Source organism: Diospyros lotus, chromosome 1 (assembly GCF_014633365.1).
Source record: "Diospyros lotus cultivar Yz01 chromosome 1, ASM1463336v1, whole genome shotgun sequence".
Lineage (NCBI taxonomy): Eukaryota > Viridiplantae > Streptophyta > Magnoliopsida > Ericales > Ebenaceae > Diospyros > Diospyros lotus.
The window spans coordinates 38,028,386-38,047,088 of NC_068338.1; the positions used below are offsets into that span (position 1 = coordinate 38,028,386).

An 18,703-nucleotide genomic window follows, 5' to 3' on the forward strand; every position below is an offset into this window, starting at 1 on the left:
CCCCCCCCGCCAAAAAAAAAAAAGAAAAAAATAAAGAAAAAGGCAAAAAAAGAAAAAAAAAGACTCCCATTGAAGCTTTGGGGGCCTAGATAGCCAGAAAAATCAAACCCCTTGTGTTTAACGCATCACATCTGCCATAGTCAACCTTGCATTACATTGAGGTACGAGAACTGAAATCAATAAGATGTACTTGCTAGAAGGCAAACAGAAAGGTTCTGTTTTCAGTCTAGAGAAAATAAGAGACAAAGCCATAAACTATTGAAGACAGTTCTAATGGAGGATTCGATAATGATTGTATAGATTGCCATGATTTCTTTGATTCTTCAGTTGCCCTGAACAACTGCTGAGAAGAGAAGCTGGTTGATATCCTCAAAACTTGAGTCCTGCTTCCCATCCGCTGTTTCAAAGTCACACCACATTGCAGGCAATATTATCATATTTGGTCCATCTTGCAATATAAGCCATGATCTTAATCTTGTATGTATGACCCTTTTTCCCCTACCTTAGTATAACTGGTTCCCTCAATTGCATATGAAACAAAGCTATCCTGCCTAAATAACCGTATATCCAAGGCGCATACCTATTTTATGGGATCACAAGTGTGCGGGTTAAACTATTTCGTTAGGTTTTGCCATTTAAAATTGTTCTGTAGGCATGGCCAATGAAAGCTCAAGTAACTCCCTCATACTTGCTCAGGCATCTAAAGGTGGACCTCTTGCTAGTGCTACGACATGTTTGGGCCTACTTCATTACCATTCATACAACTAAAAGCTCTTTACATGTACTCAGTACTTGATGATATAACAAAACTCAATTTTTCCATATAGGGCGCATACAGGTATTCAGTCCCTCTTTTGTAGAAATGAGGATACAAAGTTTTAAGCCAATTTGCAGTGTCCAACACCTTCATTGCAACTAATATGTACCACTTCTGATAAAAAAAAGTAGTACAGAATACATTACCTGTCCTTGATCGCACCTGAACAGCCCACTCATCTATAATCTGGAGATCACAAGTAAAAAAAATCAACATATTTTATAATAACAACGTAATGTGCAGGGAATATATGATGACAAGAAGATGTTGCAAGCCTTTGTCTGCCGAATTTATAGGCATAACACACACAGAGCCCTACAGATGCATCAGTAGTCACTAGTGTGAAAAACCTTGCATTGGTTTAATTTTGGTTGCTTGCTGGCAAATGGTGCAAATTCTTTAGACACCATTTGGAAAATACACAACCTTCCTCATAGAACAGTAAAAAATAATGAGAGATGGTATTGTAATTTTAAGAACTAGCACGTTGGTCAAGAAAATAAAATAAAATTCCACAATTCCTTTCTTTTATTATTTGGGAAACAACAACCCAAGCCTTAATCCCACTAGATGTGGCCTGCTACATTAATAGATCTCCAGCCATTTGGCAAAATAGCTGATCAAATTCTATAAAAATGACTGGCATTGGTTAAGAATAAGGGGAACGAGAGTTAACTTTTCCATTAATGATGAGAAGTATCAAAGAAAATAGATAGAAACAACAAAGAAAAGGTTCCAGACTCAAGGTGTAAGAAAGAAAAAATAAAAACCAAACAAAAAAGAATGAACAGAAGCCTGTTGATATTTATGAATCAATGGCCTAGATATATACATGTTCCTCCTCTCACTACCTCTGTTTACCCCAGATTCGGCCGTAAGCATTCCTCTATTGCTTAATTTCCTCTTTTTTTCTTTTTTAGTAATCCAGGGGCTCTAGGCTTCACATGACTAGTCCCTTACGGAGTGAACTAAAAGGCAGCCAAGGTGGCCGCCTAGGCACTAGGTAGCCCTTGGCCGCCGCAATGAAGCCCTAGTCGGCACCCCTAGGCGTCGGGCCCGATTGGCGCCTAGCCACCTGGGCCTAGAGCGGCCTGGGCCAATTATGTTTCAGCTTCCCTCTCTCTCTTGTCGTTACTCTCTATCTCTCACTGCTTTCCCCTTTTCTCTCGCTTTCTCGTTCACTCTCTGGTCAAACTTGTCGTCGCCGATCTCGTCGTTTCTGTCTCTCTCGCCACCAATCGAGCCATTTTCTCCCGCCAGTTCTCACTCTTCTTCCTCCGATAAGTATGGCCCCCATCTGACGCACACATGGACTGGGCGATACTCTTGCCAAAGCCCCCAAAAAATAACCTTCACTTGGTGCTTCCATGATCTATACTATTGTCGAATTTCAACATTCACCATATTCAATTCTACAAATACATATACCCAATGATATGCGTGTATATCATTATGTACTATATGATATCATATCTACATAGAATCAACTATTCATATGTATTTTTCATTCTATACCTAATGATGGTATTTGAGATTGACCACCACATGCCACCTCGACAAATGGACCTCGAGAATAGAATTTCAGACTTGGCAATGTCGGGTCTCGGGAATACAACCTGCAAGACAATAGAGTGACGGGGCTAAGATCTCCCGGGGTAGACTCCGACGCTCAATTCAATAGAATAAATGTGAGTAGTAAAAATGTAAGAGCTGGAGAGTTTGTCATATTTCATGAGAACCCTGCTTTTTATAGGTAGGTCTGTTATAAGGTACCCGAGATGGGCGGGCACAGCTCCCGAGGACCCCGGTCAAGCTGGAACGGATCTCGCAGTTCGGTCCGAATTTTTCGGACTCCACTCCAGATTAGTCTGCTAGCGTTGCCACGTGTCCTTTTACTGGTCATATAGGACTGTTCCTCGCTCCGCCTCGTAGACCTACCCCCACGTGTTAGACTCTCGGGCAATCCATGTGGCGAGCGAGACTACTACGCGAAGGGGGTATTTTGGTAACTTGGGCAATGCCACATCACTTGCCCCCCACTCCTTGAATCGAGCTGAAAATCATGCTGGGTCGAGGAGTAACCTAATTTTTGAATTGTTTTCAGTGTAGATTTTCCCCGAGATGCGTAGGAGTTTTTTTTTTTTTTTTAAGTATGACATTAATGTTTAACAGAGTCATTTATCACCTTAAAATTACCAGGGGTGTTTGGTTGGAGGAAATCATTTATTACCTTGAAATTATAAGAAGTGTTTGGTTGGAGGGCTTATAAAGGGTGTTTGGTTAGAGGGCTTGGATCCCTCTATATAAGCCTAAGGCCCCACCCATCAATTATCACTTCAAGCCAAGCTCCAAACTTTTAAGATTAGTCTTTCTCTCTCTTCTTCTTTGCTTTTATTTTGTGTATATATATATATATTTTTTATAGCCCCCTCAAGGCCAAAGTCAGCCATGGCCAGGCTGATCCAGGGGCCGAGGGTAGCCTGGCCGAGGTCAGGGCTCAACCTCCTAGGGCAAGCGCCAAGCTCAGCCTTGGCCCGATCTCCCCTTGGGGCTCTTGCCCTGCTGCCCTCCTTTCCTTTTTTATTTATTTGCTTTTTTTTTAATGTATAAATATATTTTTTATTAATAACAACAAAATAAGCCTTGACTTAACTAATCTGTTTCTTATGACTTTTTTGTCGCAGGTGTGGTTTGAGATTTCTCAAGCTAAGCCGCGTCTGTTGAGCTCCTTTTGGCTCGTGCCTAACTATGATTTTCCTTTCTTGACCTCTGTCTTCCTTTTCCTAGTCAATGATTCCTTCTTAGTTAATCTTACTCATTTTTAGCATGTCTTTTTCTTCTTCCTCGAATTCAAAAACCTCAAGTACTAGCTCTAATTGTGAGGAATTGAACGTCAAATTATCTTGTCCCTCCCACGGCCTCCTTTGTAGGCCCAAAAAAGCTTAGGAGGCCTGAAAGAGTTTTCTCCTCATCCTTCCTCAGAGTCTGGTTTGAGTAGTGACCCCAACATAGAGAACTTACCTGAAGATTTGACTATCGACCACTCCACTATAACCGAGAGAGAGTTGATTCCCCTCCTCAAGAAATACCACCTCATTCTTAATGATTATTGGTATAAAGAACCCAGAGGTCTAAAAGCCCACCATAGTTGTATCACCGTATATGAGCAAACCCTTGCTGTCAGCCTTAGGTTTCCCCTCACGGCCCCTATAGTCGAGATGTTCTCTGCTGTGAGGTTACATCCCTCTCAGTTGATTCCGAATGACTAGAGGTGCCTTGTTGCCTTCGTTCTCTGTTGTTGAGCTCGAGATATTGAATCCACTACCCAACTCCGTTTTTAGAATGTTTAAGGTAATCCCTGTTAGCAAGACCGAATCTCTGTTCGCATTTTCTCCCCTCAATCGGCATCAGTTCATAGTCGATAATCCCACCTCAGTAAAACAATTGAATGGTAGTTTTTTTTTTGCTGACCTGAAGGACAAAGATATCAATTTCAAGGTGCCAATTGAGTGGGTTTTCCAACCCTCAAAGATCCGTAGTCACGAGATCTCACATGATGAGCTTCGTAATACTCAGATTTTAAGGGAGTTGAACCCTATCAGCACCCAGGCATTCATATGTGACTGTACCTTGTACCCGAGCGGTCTATCCACTCACGCTTGCTCCAAGCCCGATATCACTCTACGTAGTCATTTCTTCAACTATTTGTTGCTTTTGTAGTTGAAATGGTGGAAAACAACAAATCAAATGTACGAAAATAGTGGAAGAAATGACTACCCAAAGTGACATCAGGCTCGGAGCAAGCGTGAGTGGATAGACCCCTCACGTAAAAGGTACAGTCACATATCAATGCCCGGGCGCAAATAAGGTTCAACTCCCTCAAAATCTGAATATTGCGAAGCTCATCATGCGAGATCTCGCGACTACGAATCTTTGAGGGCTGGAAAACCCACTCAACTGGCACCCCGAAACTAATATCCTTGTCATTCAGGTCAGCAAAAAAAAATCTACCCTTCCATCGTTTTACTGAGGTGGGATTATCGACTATGAACTGGCCTTGATTGACGGGATAAAATGCGAATCGAGGTTCAGTCTTGCTAATAAGGATTACCTTAAATATCTCGAGCTCGACAATAGAAAACGAAGGCAACAAGGCACCTCCATCCATTGGGAGTCAACTGAGAGGGATGTAACTTCACAGTAGAGAACACCTCGACTATAGGGGCCGAGAGGGGAAACTTAAGACCGACAGCAAGGGTTTGCTCATATACGGTGATACAACCATGGTGAGCTTTTAGACCTCTGGGTTCTTTATACCAATAATCATCAAGAATGAGGTGGCATTTCTTGAGGAAGGGAATAAACTCTCTCTCAGTTATAGTTGAGTGATCGATAGTCAAATGTTCAAGCAAGTTCTCTAAGTTGGGGTCACTACTCAAACGAGACTCCAAGGAAGGATGAGGAGAAAACTCTTTCAAACCTCCTTTTTTGGGATTACAAAGGGGGCCGTGGGAAGGACAGGATAATTCGACATTCAATTCCTCACTACTAGAGCTAGTACTTGAGATTTTTGAATCCGAGGAGAAAGAAAAAGACATGCTAAAAATGAGTAAGATTAACCAAAAAGGAATCACTGACCAGGAGAAGAAAGACAAAGGTCAAGAAAGAAAAATCACAACTAGGCACGAGCCAAAAAGAGCTCAAGAGGCACGGCTTAGCTTGAGAAATCTCAAACCACACCTGTGACAAAAAAATCATAAGAAATAGGTTAGTCAAGTCAATGCTTATTTTATTAAAAAAAAAAAAAAAAAAAAAAGACCCTTGGTGCCCTTCCACTGCTGCTACCTTTTTCTTTTTTGGCCATGGCCAACCCCAACCGAGGTCGACCTCAGCCAGTCCAAGCTTAGCGCTGGGCTATGGCTGAGGAGCTCAGCGGGGCCAATTTCAGCCATGGCCAAGATCTGGCCTCGACCCCGCCAAGATCTAGCGAGGCCGAGCTCAACCAAGCCGCCCTTGACCAAGCAGAGGTCTGCGTAACCGAGGAAGAAGGTGAAAAAAAATAATTAAAATAAAAAAACAATATTAAAAAAAAAAAAAAGCAAAGGAAGAAACGAAAAGAAAAGCAAAGAAGAAGAGAGGGAAATGATATTTTACTCTTGGTAATAAAATAGTTTTGATAATGACTATATGAAAATCAATCTCTATGGATTATATGAATGAAAAAACAAATTTGTAATATATGATTTTTGAAGCAAGGTATGAAATCCAATGGAAGAAATATTGAGTATGGTTGAGTGAGGTTTTGTTTCAAAATATACTTTTGATAATCTCAACTTGCTTTCAAAAGATCAAAATGAGGATTTATTAAGTTTTCAATGTTTTCAAAAGGATAGTCGACTATGTGGTTTAATGCTGTTGACTATGCCTAAAAATAGTCGACTATGCTGATTTGATCTGTCGATTATTTAAGGCATCTGTCGACTATTTTTGTATCTGTCGACTATCATATAAGGATAGTCGACTATGACTTTTCATCTGTCGACTATTTTTGTTCACAAAATTCAAAATTTTCTTCACAATTTTGCAATAGTCGACTGTGCATATGTATCTGTCGACTATGGGATTTCTGTGTTATAAGATAGTCGACTATGCGTTTTTGTCTGTCTACTATGTTTTGTTTTATTTGTAAAAATAGTCAACTATGCATTTTCTTCTGTCAATTATGTGTTTTGCAGAAAGCTTCCAACGGCTAGTTTTTCAACTCCAACGGTCACAAACGGCTACATTTCTCTTCAATCTTTTGGGAAGCCTATAAATACAAGTCATGGATGATCAAGAGAAGGCTAATGGAAGGAAACGAGATGATCTAAATATTACAAATCATTTTATTCGTGCTTACAGTGTTCTCTGTGCTTTCATTGTTATATTTTTCTATGCAAGGCTTTGTTCTATCATTGTAAATCTATTCTTAAGCCTAGTTTTCATTGTGAGAGAACTTGTAACTAAGAGTGTTAACTCTTAACTTCTCTCTTTCATTTGTATCGTTGTTATTTTCCTAACTTGTGTAGCTAGAGAGCCCATTTGAGTGGGAGGTTGTAATTCCTAGTCTCAGACTAGAGGACCTACTCGGGTTGAGTAGGAGGTTGTAATTCCTAGTCTCGGACTAGAGGACCTACTCGGGTTGAGTAGGGGGTTGATAGTGGATGGTTTGAAAAATCTTTGGTGAGGAGCTAAGGTAGTGGATTAGGCTTGGGTTAAGTCGAACCACTATAAATCTTTGTGTTCTCTCTTGCTTATGTTTCTTTTTATTTGTTTATCACTTGCATTGAGTTTTTATTTTCAATCAAAAGGATTTCAAAGTTCTATCAATTAAGTTTTTAAAATAACCAATTCACCCTCCCTCTTGGTGTGTGTCATAGAATCTACTGTTCTAACAGGAAAGACTAACCTCAAAAGTTCAGAGTTTGCCTTGAAGTGATAATTGAGGGGTAGGGCCTTAGGGCTTATATAGAAGGACCCAAGCCCTCCAACCAAACCACCCTTATAATTTTAAGGTAATAAATGACGTTATTAAACGTTAACCTCATGCTTAAAAATACTCTTGTGCATCTCGAGAAAAATCTACAGTCAAATAACCTTAGAAATTAAGCTACTCCTCGACCCAGCATGATTTTCAGCTTAGCTAAAGGAGTGGGGGGCAAGTGATGTGGCACTACCTAAATTACAAGAATACCCCTACGCGCTAGTAGTCTCGCTCGCCACATGGATTGGTCGAGAGACTGACACATGGCAAGTCCACAATTTGAAGGGGAGTCCAAAAAATCTAGGCCAGACCGCGAGACCCGTTCCAACTTGATAAGGGTCGTCAAGAGTCGTGCCCGTCCATCTCGAGTTTTATCTCAGGTACCCCATAATGGGTCTGCCTATAAAAAGTAGAGGTACTCACCAAGTATAACAAGCTCTCTAACTCTTACATTTTCTACTACCCGCATTTACTCTACTGACTTAAGTATCGAAATCTACCTCGGGGGATCCTAGCCCCGTCACTCCATTGTCTTGCAAGTTGTATTCCCGAGGCCTGACATTGCCAAGTCCGAAGTTCTATTCCCGAGGTCCATTTGTTGAGGCGGCACGTGGTGGTCGGTCTCAAATACCATCATCATTTGGCACCCACCGTGGGGCCAAAGTCCATACTCGTCAGCCTCTTCTTTCCTTATCTCGCACTTCAAACTCCCCTCTTCACCTTGGACCTCGGTCTCCTCACCTCTAACCCAATGTCAACGATTTTTGCTCCTGGCCATAACTAACTGCATGGCTCCTCGAAGAGACGTGACCCGTAGCCAGGCTGGTGCCAATTTAGAGGCCCCGACGCAAGGGGAATCCACCGCCTCCGGCCAATCCAATGTTAGAGGACCAACTCACCAAGTTGGAAAATCAAGTCCAATAATTAACTGAGTTGTTGACTAGTTATCTACACCAGAATGAACAGCGTTGTCCGTAGGTGCCCTATCAGCGGGAGGAACACCAGTCACCTCCTCGTACTTGGGAGCCCCGTCCAACCCACCAGTCAGGCCAAGAAATCCATCCCTCTTAGGCAACGGGATCTACTTCTTCCCCCTCACGAGATAAAGGGACCTCACAGGAGAGGCGGTTGCATTTTCTGGAGAGGCAAGTCCAAGAACTCAAGAAGGGAAAAGAATAGCTACCCCACTTTGGTTCTAACCAACCCCTGAGTAAGAACATCATGGCAGAGGTTCCTCCGAAGAGGTTTCGCATCCCATCCATCAAGATCTATGACGGAAGCACAGACCCCTATGATCATGTAGAGCTTTTCTCCTCTCACATGCTGGTGCAATCGGGGTTAAATGCGATGTGGTGTCGGGCCTTTTTGGGTACTTTGGGAGGTCATGCCCAGACTTGGTACTCTTGCCTTCCCCATCGTTCCATCAACAGCTGGGGAGAATTGAAGACCTGTTTCCTAGCTCATTATGCTCGCTTGAAGCGTCATCGGAAGTCTTCTATAGCTTTCGTTAACGTCAAGCAAAACCAAGGTGAGTCCTTAAGGGATTTTGTGGCTAGGTTTAATGAGGACGCTTTGAGCATCGACGAGTTTGATCAACGAATTGCAATGGTGGCTCTCCAGAATGGCTTGAGGGCTGGGCCATTCACTTAGTCCTTGGCCAAGACTCCACCTCGTACCTTCACAGAAGTCCTTACTCAAGCTAACAAGTACATCAACGCTGAAGAGATGATGAAGGTGAAACGGGTTGAACAACCTGACACGAAAGAAAGAGAAAAAGAGAAGAAAAAGTCAGTGGTGGAACAGAAGACAGACTATCGCCCCTCCTGAACCCAAGATCACCTGGGTTTTGGGGGTGCCCGTGGAAGCCCGGTGAGTTATACTCCCCTTAACGCCAGTCGAGCAGAGATTCTACTGGCACTGGAGGATAAGGATTATTTGTGGCGTCCTCCCCCGCTAAAGTCTCCACCCAACACTCGAAGCAAAAAGAAGTATTGCCGATTCCACCGCGACCATGATACAAAGGACTGCACCCAATTAAAAGAAGAGATTCAGGAGCTTATCAACCGGGGTTACCTCCGGGATTTCATTGGCTAAGGGCCTCGCGAGCTCAAGCAGAGTAGAGTCCAAGTTGGAGAATAGGGGGAGGTCTCTGATAGAGTTATAACCTAGAGCCAATCATAAGAGTTGTGAGTTGGTTGCATTTCTAATTAATTTTGGACATATTTTAATTAATATCAGTATTTCTCTTTTAATACGGGGCAATATACGTTCATCTTTGTATTTTACTATTTAGATGAATCCCAAAGAGTATAGCAATGTCAATCGAGTTATGATAAGATCATACTAATGAGATCGAATGACTGATACTTCATTCTTAAACTATTCCTGGTCATAGAACTATAAAGTGAGGCCTCTATAATACCGTCAAGACTGGTACACACTATGCATGCTTGTAAGGAGGGTAGTTGATCTCATTGACTACTTGTGTGGTGACACTAATACAAGTGTGTAAGTGTTCATTGTTGAATGAGTTCACTGAATGACCTAACTTGAGAACACCCAAATGGTAATTCTTACTAAATGTCAATTGGGAATTCTATGCGGCGACAAGTGCTAGTAATCTCTTTTTCTGAGGTACCACAGTTATCTTGTAAGATAAGTGTCATACTTTGATGCCACTGTACGGGGTCCAGTAAGATGGATCCCTAATAGGGTGGTTATTGAGTATGATCTGATTCATAGAAAGGTAGGTGAGTACGCAAGATGGAATCTATCGACCTTAGTAAGATTTAAAAGGCATATGCCCTATGTGAATGATGAAGTCACAACTCGAGAAGTGCTTGGCCAATGCGGATAGTTGAGAATTAATAAGAGTTATTAATTCGACTATATGAGTTGTGAACTTAACATTCATACACATAGAGTTAGTTATTAGAAGTTTGACATTTTACCATACTTCTAGACTATACCGAGGCATTATGATAGAGGGATCAAATAACACTGAAACTCGCAACGAAAAGGTTCATTAAAAGTGTCATTTGCATTTCATTATGATATGGGGGCCATGATACGTTGTTAAACGTCAATCTTGGTCTAAGGGCAAGATAATAATTTTTGTCATGAGATGAAATAAATTAAGGATCATAATCAAGGAGTTTTACTAGGAGTAGGATTCCATAAATTGCTCTTTGCCATCTTCATAATGAACCTATAAGGTCACACACAAACAAAGAGGAGTTTCATGAAATTTCAGTGGAACCGAAAATTCTTTTGGGCACGAAAGAATTCATGGATTTTTTAGGCAAGCTAGCACTCGCGGAAAAGTCCACGGCATGTCAACAAAATGAGCAAAAAGTAAAACAATGTGAAAAACCCACAAATGGGTTGGGCCTTGGCCCAACATGTTTATAACATGCATGGACTTTCTATAAATCCCTAGTTTGACTAGGGTTTGGTGTAAGCTCTCCATTTTTATCTCAACCCCTTTGCTTTCTAAAGAGAGAAAGTGTGGTTTTTGTGAAAAACCAAGAGATTTTCAAGTGTTGGATTAGATCTTGCATGGTTGATGCAAGAAGATCGAGGGGTAATGCTCATGGACATCGATTGAAGTTTCTCTTTGGTGTGGATCACTTATAGAGGGTGGATAACACCTCGTGGCACAAAGATTCATCTATTCTACATTAGATTACCAAAGGTTTGGTTTTCTATTATATGTTCTTCATTTTGAAAAGATTATATATTTGCAAACTAGATCCGTTCATTTTGGGTTTCAAGATTAGCAAAAGAGTTTGGTTGATCCAAATAATTTTTAAATTTCCGCTGCATTTGGATCTAAGAAACCCAACAGTCTCCTACTTGTGATCACTTCCGAGAGCAAAGTCGAACACTGCCCCGAAGAGAAGGAAAATAGCCCGCTGGGGAGGGAGGACAAAAATTTATCTTGTACACGTTGGCAGCAAGAACGATTCTCGGGCCTCAAGATAATTGGTTAGGGGTCCATAGTAGGTTAGACTCCACCACTCCCAGGAGTCCGGTAAAGGAGAAAAGGTGATCATCACTTTCTCCGAGGAGGATCTTCCGAGCTATCCCAACTACTCAGACCCCTTGATGATCACTGCTCAGGTAGGAGAGTGGGAGATAAGGCAAATCCTCGTGGACCCTGGTAGGTCTTTGGAGATTCTCTACAAAAGGGCTTTCCTGGGAATGGGATTTACGCTCGATCAGCTTAGGCCAGTTCGAGTCCCACTGGTTGGTTTTGATGGAATAGTGATTCATTCGTAGGGGTTGATATGGCTACCCCTGACAGTCAGTAGTGGCTCTCGCAAGTCCCAAGTGACGCTAGATTTTTTGGTTGCCAATGTGCCCTCAGCATACAATACGATCCTTGGTAGGTCTGGGCCTAGTGCTCTGAGGACGGTACCAAGCACGTATCACATGGTGTTGAAATTCCCTACTCCGGGCGAGATTAGCAAGGTAAGAGGAGACCAATGGCAGGCTAGGGAATGCTACGTGGCCTCCTTGAATGCAACTATTGCCAAGGGGTCAAAGTCAGACTCAAGACCAAATCAAAATGTTGTTCCTCAAGCCAGTCATGTCCAGATGGAGCTGGAACAGGCGAGAGCCCCAAGTATAGGAGCAGATCAGAGACTGGTAAGGGGGGTGGAACAAAGTTCTAGCACCCTTCCTGGTGTGGTCACCAATTTCATCTTAGAGGGTTTGGAGGAGCCTAAGACCTCAAAGCCGATGGACGAGCTTGAGGAAGTCCCGTTGGGGGAAGAGCATGATCGAACAGTGCGAATCAGTTCCAAGCTACATGAGACATTGCGATCTGAAGTCATTTCACTCATGTGTCGGTATCGTGATGTTTTTGCATGGTCTACACTGGATATGCTGGGGATAGACCCGGCAATCATGACCCATGGCTTAGGGCTCTACCCGGATTGCGTACTGGTAAGGCAGAGGAAGTTTGCCCCGGAGCAGGCTAAAGCTATAGAGGCGGAGGTAGAAAAACTTATCGAGGCCAATCACATCCGGGAAGTCGACTACCCAGAGTGGCTAGCTAACGTGGTTCTTATCTCCAAGGGGTTGGGAAAATGGAGGCTCTGTATTAATTTTAAAGATCTCAATAAAGCTTGCCCGAAAGATAGTTATCCTCTGCCCAAAATTGATGCATTGATTGACGGAACAATGGGGTGTCAGCTGATGAGTTTCTTGGATGTATTCTAGGGGTACCACCAAATTCCACTACACCCTGACAACCAAGAAAAAACCGCCTTCATTACAAACAAGGCCACCTTTTGTTACCGAATCATGCCTTTCGGGCTGAAGAACGCCAAAGCTACGTATCAGAGGTTGGTCAACAACCTGTTCAAAGCTCAACTTGGTCGAAACATGGAAGCTTACGTGGACGATCTGTTAGTCAAGAGTCTCTTGGCTGAGCAGCATCCAGACAACTTGGAGGAGTGCCTCCGAACCTTGTGCCAGTATCAAATGAAGCTCAACCCGGCCAAATGTGTTTTCGAGGTTACGGCTGGTAAATTCTTGGGGTTCATGGTGCATTACCAGGGAATTGAGGCCAACCCCTCAAAGATTAAGGCCATCCTTGAGATGCCTCCTCCTCAAAGTATCAAGGAGGTGCAAAGACTAATTGGGAGGATGGCGACATTAGGGAGGTTCTTGTCTAGGTCCGCGGAAAAGCAATTGCCATTTTTTAAGGCCTTGAATCGAGTTCGGAATTTCGCATGGACAAAAGAATGCCAGGAGGCGTTTGAGCAGCTGAAACAATATCTAGTCTCTCCCCCAGTCCTGGCTAAGCCACAGCCAAGAGAGTCACTATATATTTATTTGGCTACTTCGAATGAAGCTTTCAGTTTGGTTCTGGTACAGGAGGTGGACAAAGTTTAGAAGCCGGTCCACTATATGTGCAAGAGGTTGGCCACGGCCGAGACTCACTACACTCCAACAAAGTAGTTAGCCTATGCCCTAACCATCTCCGCTTGAAAGTTGAGGCCTTACCGCACACCACATTATTGTCCTATCTAGTCAACCGTTAAGGCATGTGTTAGGAAAGTCGAACTTGTCAAGAAGGATGCTCAAATGGGCAGTGGAGCTAAGCACTTTCGAAATCGACTATCATCCTCGACAGGCCATCAAGGCACAGGCTCTGGCAGACTTCATAGTTGAGGGCACCCTACCGAAGGAAGAAAACGAAGGGGTTTCCCGGGCTTGGACTCTCTCTATGGATGGGAGCTCTAGCATAAGGGGCAGTGGTGCTAGATTACTACTCCAGGGCCCCAATGGCAAGCTTGATCGTATGCCCTCCACTTCGAGTTCAATGCCTCTAACAATGAGGCCGAGTACGAGGCGCTCATTGCCGGGCTCATACTAGCAGAGCAAATGGGAGTCAAGGATATGGAGGTATATTCTGACTTGAATTTGATTGTACAGCAGGTAACAGGAGAGTTCGAAGCCCAAGAAGACGCCATGGCCCAGTACTTGGCAATAGCCAAAGATCTTATGGCACCATTTCAGGCAGTGAAAATCAATTATGCCCCACGAGCACAGAATGCAATGACTGATGCTCTCTCAAGGATAGTTGCTTCTTCCTTCCCCAAGAATTCCCAAGTTGTCTGCATGGAGTCATTACCCCATAGGAGCATAGAGACAAAGGCAAAGCAACTTTACTTCGTGCCGCCTTGACAAATGGACCTTGAGAATAGAACTGAGGAGTTGGCAATGTCGGGCCTCGAGAATACAACCTGCAAGACAACGGAGTGACGAGGCTAGGATTCCCCGGGGTAGACTCCGACGCTTAAGTTAGTAGAGTAAATGCGAGTAGTAGAAAATGTAAGAGCTTGTCATACTTGGTGAGGACCCTACTTTTTATAGATAGGTCCGTTATAAGGTACCCAAGATGGGGAGTCACGGCTCCCGAGGACCTCAGTTAAGCTGGAACAAGTCTCGCGGTCCAATCTGGATTTTTCGGACTCCACTCCAGATTGCTCTGCAAGCGTTGCCACGTGTCCTTTTACTGGTCATATAAGACTATTCCTCGCTCTGCCTCGTAGACCTGCCACGTATCAAACTCTCGGGCGATCCATGTGGCGAGCGAGACTACTCACGCACAGGGGGTATTTTGGTAATTTGGGCAATGCCACATCAATACCCAAATCAATTGTTAATATATCTCTTTTTTTTCTATCATTGACAATCATGCCATCTCCAGAGGGCATGACAAAGATTTCTAGTTCGGGTATGTGTCTAATTTGTCTTTTGGGTTTGGGTTTGTATTTAGATTGTAATCTGGGTCTACAGCAATCAAACCTAGACGTATAATACTATGGGTATCGGCAAACCAAATCTTTTTTAAGAATAATGTGTGGAGAAATAAACTGAAGAAACAAAGCCATATGGAAATTTTTATACAGAGTTATCCAGAATTTCTTACATAAAGCTATAAAATTTTTAGAAATACTAGAAATAAAAGTTTTCACCAAAAAACTTGATTTGGTCACAAGAATTCTTCTAAATTCAATTTGGGGACAAAATTGAGAGTGGTGGAAACTTGTTTGGGGGGGGACAAGGTGAAAAAAATATTTAATTAGATTTTAATTAGTTTTACATTTGTTATTCGCTTGATTAGGGTAAGTTAGGAATTTCAAAAGGGTGAATAGTTGACTTGGTCAATTTTCTAATTTCCATTAGTCAACTAAAAGTCTTCTGCTGAGAAAGAGCAACTCGTTACAAAAACTTAGAAATAATAAGGATCAATGTAATTTTTCAGAATTGAACAATTTGAGGAGGGGCAAGGGTACCATGTGTAAGTTAACTTTTTATTCTATTTGAATAATCATGTCCTTCACCTGTTACAAATCACCACACTATTTGAATTGCCTTGTGTTCTGCTTTTTCCATTACTACTTTTTACAATATTTTCTTTCGGCAGCAGAAGTGTTTAGACATTATGGTACTATTAATTTGGAGGCGCTCTTAACTTTCACATTGTTTTAAGTCTTCTACTCTCATGTAATGGAACATAAAAGATATCACCTGGTTGAAGTTTGTGTATGCAGGATCATCAACATCACTAGTTAGATGAACACCAGCAGATACTTGCAAACGTTGTAGTAAAGATCTATTCCCAACTAGAGTCATCCTGGCCTTGTCAATCAAATCCTGAGATTGAATGAACTGAATATGTTAAATTCCAATAATCAACCATCCTAGTTAGAATTATAACCTTTGTTCCATATTAAAGATAAGTTTACTTACATCTACACTAAACTGAAAAAAAATAATATGTTTACACTACCTTCATTTTTTACATGTGATTTTTTATTATACCCCTTAGCACTTCCGTAACAAAAAATGTATGAAATTAACTCACATGACGTGCATTAACCAGCCAAAAAGAACGTATATCTAAAATGACCTGCTGTGAAAGAATTTATGCAACCACACAAATACCTTTTTCTATGCATCTTATATTTTGGTGTATATGCAGAAATGGGTAGGTTATGGTGGGGAAGGAAAGAGAGAGAAAGAGGAGGCAGAGGAGGAAGAAGAAGAGGAATACATAAAGCTGGTGGGGAATGAAGAGGAAGAGGCAGAGAGGCTGAGAAGATGGCAGTGTGACAGCTGGCAATTGCATCAATAGATTGGTTAAGTCTGGTTTTTTGCATCTTCTGGGGCATAGAGCATGTGGCCAGAGCAGTCCTAACAACAATAATCTTCCAAAAACGAAAGGTTTCCATACATAACCCAAAATTTCAACAGATAATGTGACTGTTCTGAAGTGGTGCAGCGGTCAAACATAATGAAATTTGCAGCTGTAAACCAGAAAGTTTTGATAGCCGGCCCAGAGATTAGTCAAAGAGGAGGAAAGGGGAGTAAATGTGTTAGCTAGTAATTACAAAGAGTCAAATAGTAACTTCTATTCCTACTTGATAACTGCACAAAGTTAATGTGCTTGATGTCTTTTGAGAGTTGTGCAAGATGAGTTTACAGAAAATATAGTAATGCATTCTAGAGGGGGTAACTTCTTTTCTAATCAGTTGATGAATGTAATTGCAGCATATTTTTCTCTGATACTACTCTTTTTCTCTTCTTGTTGTGCCTGTCACTCTTTTTCTAATCGTTCCCCTTATTATCTGAAGTCCTTACTTCATCATTTGGTATCATAGCTTTCCATGTGCTCTTGGTCTGACTTCACTTCTCTCCCAAGGCAGCAAGGAGAGATAGATTTCATCAATAGAATCAAATGGTAAATGTTGTGATGCCCCCTACTCTCCTTCTAAGGGTGAATCTGGTCATGGGGGTAATATCAGTATAAAAACCTGCAAAATTCAGCATTATGTAGAACCAAACCAACCTATGGTAAGCTAGTTGGCAGGCAAAATACCCATACCAACCAGCCAACCACCAGTTTCAAGTGTTGACAAGCTGGTCATATTGCTTGCAATCGTCCAAAACGCCAAGTAAAAATGGTAAACGAGGAGTAAGAGCAGGAGGAGCACATAGATGAGCGTTTGGAGTCCATTTATGATGATTTATGAGGACGAGAATGTGAAAGGTAAGGAGATTGATTAAGAAGAGTGTTTGAGAATTGAGGGCAGCGATGTTCTCAACACACAGTTTGTCAAGGCAAGTGAAGAGAGTGGCGTTGTTTCGTCTGTTACTCAATTTTTCTATGTGTTGTGGCCCTCAATTCTTATTTCCTTTATTTAAGTCCCTAGTTCCGGTTCATCATGTTCCTACCACCAAACAGGCCCTAAAGCGAAATATGGTTCGATCTGCGTCGCTCTGTCATTTCTTCGAACACTTACTGATCAACCAAACAAACAAACAAAGGGGGCAAAATTCACCTGTTTGGCTGCGAGTAGTTCTCGGCACTGCTCTTTCAAAGAGGCCAAATCTTCTTGCACTTTCTTTATCCGAGACACGAGCTTCATCGGGTTTGCCTGCGAAAGCAAACCCTAAACATCAACAAATTACAGTGAACAACATAAGCGGAAATTTTCCAATAGTAAAGAAAAGAAAGAGAAGATATGCGGATATGGATCGGATTACGTGGTCAGGGTAGATATGTTGGAACTCCATTTGGAGCTTGTGCTGGACAAGGGTGAGGTCGTGGTTGGCCCTGGTGAACAAGTTCAGCAAACCGTCCACCGCTTCATGGTGCTGCTGCTGGCTGTCTACACTATGCCGATTATGCGAGTGCCCCATTTCCCCTCTCTCTCTCTCTCTCTCTGAAAATTTGAATTTTGAGGATTTGGATTAGCGAGCGCCAAGTAAACTTATATACAAATAATTTTTATAAATGAAAAATATATTTAACATTCTTATAAAATAAAAATACAACTTTATATAAATATATATTATAAGGTGAGAAAAAAATTAATAATTTCTTTCTAACTCTGTTTCCAATCAAAGGCGATTTACCCCTCCCGATCAATGTTCGACCATCTCTAACCCTAACAGAGAGTCACGGTTTGCGGGCCGGATCGGTCAAACCGGGCCTAATTTTTTATCATCCTTCTATCCCATCGTCTTTTCTAATTTGGAAACATTCTGTCTCTTCTGCATTTTGATCCCATCCACCCCTTCTCAAATACCATCTGCCTTGCAAGATATATATATATATATATATAATCAGTTCAACGTGAATCAAGGTTCAGGAAACGACTCAGCATTTAGCGTCCACTGAAGTCATTAATTGGCATTACACAACTGGTGATTGTCAGAATCTATTTAGGGAATGCTAATAGTGTAGGATATTAATTGACATCACTTTCTGGATGCCTCTGGTGATGGGATTGAGAATTTCAGTAGGAAAATATGTGTTTTACTGCTACGTGTGGCTTGTGAAATTTCAATGACAAGGATGGAAAATCGTGAGCTATTAAGATTCTCATGGTGCTTGGTGAAAATGTCTGAGAAAGACTCTTTGTTGCTTGAGCTTTTAACACAGAAGAAAAGAAATACCGTTCCAGTGCCACTCATTAATTCAAGACAATTTTGATTTTACACGCACATTATATATATTTCTTGCTGTGCATATATATAGTTCACATGTTCCTCTCAATCTACTATTATGCCCTGAGAAACTTTGCACAAGAGTTGTTTAAGTGTCATACTGTCAATTTCAGCAGCTAAAACCTCTCACATCTCCCAAAAATTTTGTTGGGATTGTTTCTTGGTCTTTTACTTAACCAGATAGTGAACTTGTTTATGTTGCCCTTTTCAGATTGAACAGAAGACTGCCCCCAGCTGATTTTTGTTTTCCTACAACAAATCAAACTAGACATTGTTTCACAAGTTACATTTGAGTTTCACAGGCACTTTCTATGGCATTCACTCCTGAG

At 41.8% G+C, this 18,703-nt stretch overlaps 1 protein-coding gene across 3 annotated transcripts; it reads right to left on the reverse strand.

Annotated features, from left to right (window-relative positions):
* Window positions 1-92: 92 nt before the first annotated feature.
* On the reverse strand, window positions 93-17,905 carry LOC127809421 (uncharacterized). 3 transcript variants are annotated; one of them, XM_052348196.1, is made up of 6 exons: window positions 17,781-17,905; window positions 17,409-17,587; window positions 17,204-17,314; window positions 15,390-15,515; window positions 964-1,003; window positions 93-397 (listed from the first exon to the last, which is right to left on the reverse strand). In XM_052348196.1, the coding sequence occupies exons 2-6, from the start codon at window positions 17,562-17,564 to the stop codon at window positions 324-326; spliced, it is 507 nt and encodes a 168-aa protein (XP_052204156.1). In that variant the 5' UTR covers window positions 17,565-17,587; window positions 17,781-17,905; the 3' UTR covers window positions 93-323. The 3 variants fall into 3 exon arrangements, with proteins under 3 accessions (XP_052204156.1, XP_052204146.1, XP_052204165.1); XM_052348186.1 differs by lacking the exon at window positions 17,781-17,905 and having other exon boundaries at window positions 17,409-17,637; XM_052348205.1 differs by lacking the exon at window positions 17,781-17,905 and having other exon boundaries at window positions 17,204-17,299; window positions 17,409-17,624.
* Window positions 17,906-18,703: the final 798 nt, after the last annotated feature.